The 5,691-nt window shown below is 45.3% G+C and overlaps 1 protein-coding gene and 1 long non-coding RNA gene across 11 annotated transcripts in view; both read left to right on the forward strand.

The window, feature by feature from the left end:
- The window catches only part of LOC310751641 (hemicentin-1-like), an 84,690-nt gene that overhangs the window by 47,454 nt on the left and 31,545 nt on the right, over positions 1-5,691 (forward strand). For 8 of the 10 annotated variants that reach the window (XM_083590997.1, XM_083590996.1, XM_083590989.1 and 5 more), the window contains 2 exons: positions 2,121-2,465; positions 2,583-2,885. In XM_083590997.1, the coding sequence (XP_083447123.1) occupies positions 2,121-2,465; positions 2,583-2,885 (648 nt within the window). The remainder of the gene's footprint in view (positions 1-2,120; positions 2,466-2,582; positions 2,886-5,691) is intronic. The other 2 variants (XM_083590995.1, XM_083590992.1) reach the window with 2 other exon arrangements.
- LOC310751961 lies at positions 3,783-4,880 on the forward strand. The gene is made up of 2 exons (XR_014542728.1): positions 3,783-4,259; positions 4,693-4,880. It is a non-coding gene; the product is annotated as an uncharacterized lncRNA (long non-coding RNA).

Below are 5,691 nucleotides of genomic sequence, written 5' to 3' on the forward strand. Positions count from 1 at the left end.
CAGAGGCTGGGGAAGAGACTGAGCATCTTTGTCCTCCCTGATATTTGCCTCTTGCAGCTGCCGGACTCCTCTGGAGAAGGATTTGGGAGCCAGCTGTATGCCATCTTCCCCTCCCCTCTGAACTGTATTTAAGCCAGGCTGCCTGGAGTGTAGCAAGACCAGGGCCAGAAACTTCATTGTCTGTTAACTTTTGTGTTGCTTTGTATCCATGTACTTAAGTTTCAATTTTTTTGGGGGGGGGAGGGCAGTATTGAATTTATTCTGTTTGCCAAATTGTTTATTTCTGTCATTTTTAAATTTACTGTCATATTCTGTATTTCGGATATTTGTATTTCCAACGCTCTGTATTTTGATGTTTTGAAAGTTTGCTGTGAGCCACTTTGGGCTCAGCTCCTTGCAGAACAGACACATATCAATCAATCCCAGTCAAGAGACAGCTGCTTACTGGTTACTAGTGCTTTTTTCTGTGGGGATGCAGGGTTACACATACCCCTAAACATTTTGTGAATCTAGGTTTGGCCTCATTGGGGGCCATATTTCAATATGAGCAGGAAAATGAGAGTATCTCTAAACATTTTTTTACCAAAAAAGAAGTGTTGGTCACTGGAACCCAGTTGCCCGTGAGGGTGGGGCAATGCCACAGTGATCTTTGTTATTGAGCTCAGTTTGTAAGAGAATCTGCACATATGACGAAGGTGGAAGTTAGAGAGCCCAACCATAGGTGGTCCCAGAGTCGATGAGAGAGAGAGCCAACTAATTCTAGTTCTGTCCCGCCTGCCCTACTGAGAGCTACAAGAGTAACACAGATACTAAGGAGGAGGCAGTGTCAGGGCTAGTTTAAAGTAAAAAAAGGTAAAGGGACCCCTGACCATTAGGTCCAGTCGTGGCCAACTCTGGGGTTGCGGCACTCATCTCGCTTTACTGGCCAAGGGAGCCGGCGTACAGCTTCCGGGTCATGTGGCCAGCAGGACTAAGCTGCTTATGGCGCACCTCAGGGAACAGTCTCCACTGCTGTGAAGTGTTGCTGTACTTCTGCAACTGTTTCTCTTCTTTGCAAGGGTTTTGCAGGACTCCGAATCAGTGTCCTGGCAGAGTGATGGGGGTGGAGACGCTCCTTCAGATATACTGGGCCGAGGCCATTTAGGGCTTTCAAGGTCAGCACCAACACTTTGAATTGTGCTTGAAAACGTACTGGGAGCCAATGAAGATCTTTCAGAAGATCTTTCAGGACTGGTGTTATATGGTCTCGGCGGCCACTCCCAGTCACCAGTCTAGCTGCCGCATTCTGGATTAATTGCAGTTTCTGAGTCACCTTCAAAGGTAGTCCCACGTAGAGCGCATTGCAATAGTCCAACACCTAATCTTAACAGAACAGAAACCTTTAACAGGCACACAAGCAGGAGTACAGCAGGTGTGCATTGCTAAAACACATAGAAGCACCCTGAGCTCACAACTCTTTCTCCTCCTCCACTGCTCCTTGCCTGGAATTACCTTTGTACTTGTAACAATGTCTGTCTCCTATAGGAAAGGACCATGTTAGGATAGCTAGGAGAATGTAATAAATGTTTAACTCAGGAATCCCCAACCTCCAGATGTTTGGCCTACAACTCCCATGATCCCTAGTTAACAGGACCAGTGGTCAGGGATGATGGGAATTGTAGTCCAACACATCTGGAGAGCCGAAGGTTGGGGGTGCCTGGTTTAACTAGAGAGTTGAGCAGTTCAAGTGGGTCAATGTACAATTCGGCAACAGTTACGATTAATCGTGGAAATTGTAAACTTCCTTTCATTTAGGTCCCAAATACCTGGGAGACTACTTCCTTCCCCATAGACCATCTCAGCTGTTAAAACCAGCAGAAGGGGCACTCTTGGTAGTTTCACCTCCATCAAACTTTTGGGGGGAGTGTCAGCCCAGGAGGAAACCTTCTTTGTGGCAGGCTGCTGTATTTAATGCTGCATTTTAAATGATTGTAACGTGCTCTGGAAACCTTATGAAGGAGGATGAATAAGGAGTTAAAAACGTTCTAATTTTCTTCTTCTTCTTCTTCTTCTTCTTCTTCTTCTTCTTCTTCTTCTTCTTCTTCTTTGTATGTCCTCCCCCACCACCCTCCCCTCACTAGAAACTTTAAGCCATGCAGTGGGGAATCCAACCCATCAGCTGAAGGGAATCCTGGGAGGATCAATCTTGTTTCCTGCCAATGTATCTAAAGGAATAACAGTGCAGAAAATGGAATGGGACTTCCGCCCCCGAAAGCGTGACCTGAGCTATTGGTGGGGGGAATTCAGTCATTGGAACAGAGACCATCCAAGTCCCACTGGCCGGTTTGGACAACGGCTAGACAGGGTGAATGAGACAACACTGAGGCTCAAAGACCTGGAGTTGGATGACGGTGGAATCTACAATACTCGCATCTGGTTTACTAAGACACAATTTCAAGAACAGCGTTTCAACCTCATTGTTTATGGTAAGGTATTGCTTTCACTGTTTGGCTCATGGAATAGGAACAGCACCATTTCATTACATAGGTACTGAGAGGCATGTGGGACACAAAAAATCCGTTACTTTCATTTGTGTTCCACAGAGCCAGTGCCAGCACCACAGATACACCACCAAGTGGAATCCAAGACTCCAGATGGATGTAATGTGACCTTGAGATGCCACACACCTGGAAGGGAAGATCTCAGTATCTCCTGGGAAACAGGGGATCTGCACAGGGCCTTAGGGAAGAGTGTGAATCAGTACCAGGTTTCTGACAATGGCCGGGAGCTCCGTGTCTCCTTCTGGAACAGTTCTTTGGACTCCAACTTCACCTGCCTGGTCAGCAATCCTGTTGATCAAAAGAGAGCCTCCTTTGACTTGCACAACATCTGCCAGAGTGATGAAGGTGAGCAATATATCCTTTCCTTCATTATCCAGAGGAGGTGCTTGTGGTGGCGAAAAGGCAAGCTAGCCTTTAACATGAGGGGTTTGAGGAGATGTGTTTGTATTAATAAATGTGGCTCTTCACATGCTTGTGAGCAGGATTGGACCATACACAGAGCTTCTTGAAGACTGATCTGATCCTGTGAATTGCTGCTGCTGCCCCCATCTTCTTCTATTCCTAGCTTAAGACATTGATTCAGAGCAGGAAAATGTGTCTGACAGGGCATTCACAGCCCAAATAATTGCAATACAAAGGGGATAGATTAGCAACACTTGATTATCTCTTGTTATTTATTCTACTGCTCTCAGCTGAGTGTGAACATGAGACTCCGAATCTTGGGGTCATGAGTTTAAGCCCCACCTTGGGCAAAAGATCCCAGGGGGTTGGACTAGATTACTCTGGTTGTCCCTTCCAACTCTACAATTCCATGGTTTTGTGAGACTCTGGCGGCTGCTATTAAAATGTTTTGAGAAACTCTTATTGCTCATTGTAGGTGAACACCTTCAACTCTTGAGTTGGAGTCCATGGCTTATCTCTTCAGTCATAGTTCTTCTGGTGATAATGGTGATGGTGATGGTGAATTGGATGTGCTGGAAGATCAGATTAGAAAGGAATAGAAGAGGTAGGACCATCTCTATTGATCTTCTTCCCATCTCGCCTGAGATGGGGGCTTCCTGCCAAATATATCTCTTCCTTTATTTTGCCTATTCCAAGTGAGAGAGACCGGTCAGTGCCATGAACTAAATAATGTGTCTCATGTTGCATTCCACAGGTGTTCCCTCTGTGATGCGAGAGAAAGGGGAGAATATCCAGAGCTCAGGAGCCACCCAGAAGATGGTGATGATGAGGTGAGATGAACAGTGTGCAAAGTAATGATGGGGTGATTGTTATATAATATCAATGAAAGCATCTAATACATTTTGGAGGCATTTAATACTTTCAAAATTATTATTAAAGTGGCAATCTCTTATATTTAAAGAAACAGAAACAACAACAAGCAGATTTCAAACAGGCCAGTGACCCGATAATAAATGGCAATCAATGTGGCACAACCTGTCACTACAAACCATCTCTGTTCGTCTCTTAACATTGTCTATTGGTGGCACTGGACTCCATCCCACCCAGCTAAAATAAACTCTAGCATCTCTCCCTTATGCTGGAAAGGCTCATATTTCCATGTACAGTGGAGGTCCATCTTGTAATACTCCTTTTGGGAAAAGGTGTTTCACATTACGGTATTTCCAAAATTATGCAGCAATCCCCTCCACCCACATCAGCTCTTGCCTTCTTATCATTAGACTCAGATTTAAACAATAACCTTAAATGCGGAGACTTGTATTTTTACTATTATCAGCAGCCCAATTAGGAATCTTCCAATACTGGAAACAACTATAGAAATCACCACAGAAGGGTACTTAAAGGCACTTCAAAGATAGACACTTTCCCCAAGACTTGGCTTCCACTTGGCTTTTCCTTCATAAAATGAGACACAATATACTTTTATTCCACCCACAGCATAAGAATCTCTGTGGAGAGGCTACTTGATTTGTCAATACATAAATGTATTGCTTGTTTACTCTCTGCTGCATATGAAACTTAGTAAGATTGCATCACTGAACAAGTCACTGTAGTTATAGGTTGCTCTTGTATTTACTGTACATCAAAACCAATAACGATTAATTGGATTTAAAAAACCAAAAACAGGCCAGTCACCCAAACCTCCTGATCAAAAGCCCTAACAAATGGATTATGGCACAAGGGGAGGCAGGCAGCTTGTGCAAAGATCCTGTTCCCATCAGGGGAACATGCATGCCCAGTTATAGTGAGCAGAATTGAACCCTCCCCTCGCCAGCTAGTGAATGGAGAATCCAGCCCTCTGGCCGCAGGGCTCTGCTTCCCACTTCCTCCCCCCAGTGAACCCAACAGGATTGCGCTCTCCCCTCACCAGCTCTTCTGGACTCTTCCCAAAATACTAATTCTATCATTGATAATAACTGAGTTCTGGGGAATGGAAATGACATACTTTGGTCAATTCAAAAATGGGCAATTCCACCCGCTCTCTTATGGACTTAGTTATGGCAAGTTCTCCAGTGGAACTAGAAAGCTAGCCCTAGAGGCTGGAACCGAGGTGCAGGAAGATGCTCATTTTTAGGCAAATTGGTATCCCTTCATGGAGAGCGCTGGACTTGGATAGGACTTTAATTTTCTCCTGGGTTCGGGTGGGCCCCAAAGCCCAGGAATTCTTTTAGGAGTTGAATCCCCAGAGTTCCTCCTGTCATATTTTCTCTCCAATGCAGATTGAACACTGAATCCTACAGACCAACCCTGCAGGTTGACTCAGAGAAGGAGGAATTCTCACGCAGTTCCATACTACCCAGAAAACGCTTTCCTTCTCTTACTTCTTGTACAGTCTCAGAAACAGAGCCCTCAGAGATTGAACATTGCATGAGAGGTCAGGCACATCTCCAGGAGCCACTTCTGATGAATTCACTGAGGGTCCCTCAGGAGAAAGACCCATTGCAGATCTCTCAAAGCTGCCAGTTGAGCCGGAGCTACAGCCTACCCAGCACCCTTAAACACTGCCCCCCAAAGTCCCGTGACCAGGACAGAGAGCAACATACAAAGACTTATCCAGTGATTATGGAAGGGGTCTCCTTGAGAGCAAGGAGTCCCAGAAATGCCGTCATTACCAGCACCAGCCAAGAGCGTCTAAGGCACTCCTCTTCAGCCTCCCTGTTGATGGAAACAGCACAGGAAAGATTGGATG

The sequence above is a fragment of the Podarcis filfolensis genome (assembly GCF_964270895.1).
Source record: "Podarcis filfolensis genome assembly, chromosome: 16".
In the NCBI taxonomy this organism is placed as follows: domain Eukaryota; kingdom Metazoa; phylum Chordata; class Lepidosauria; order Squamata; family Lacertidae; genus Podarcis; species Podarcis filfolensis.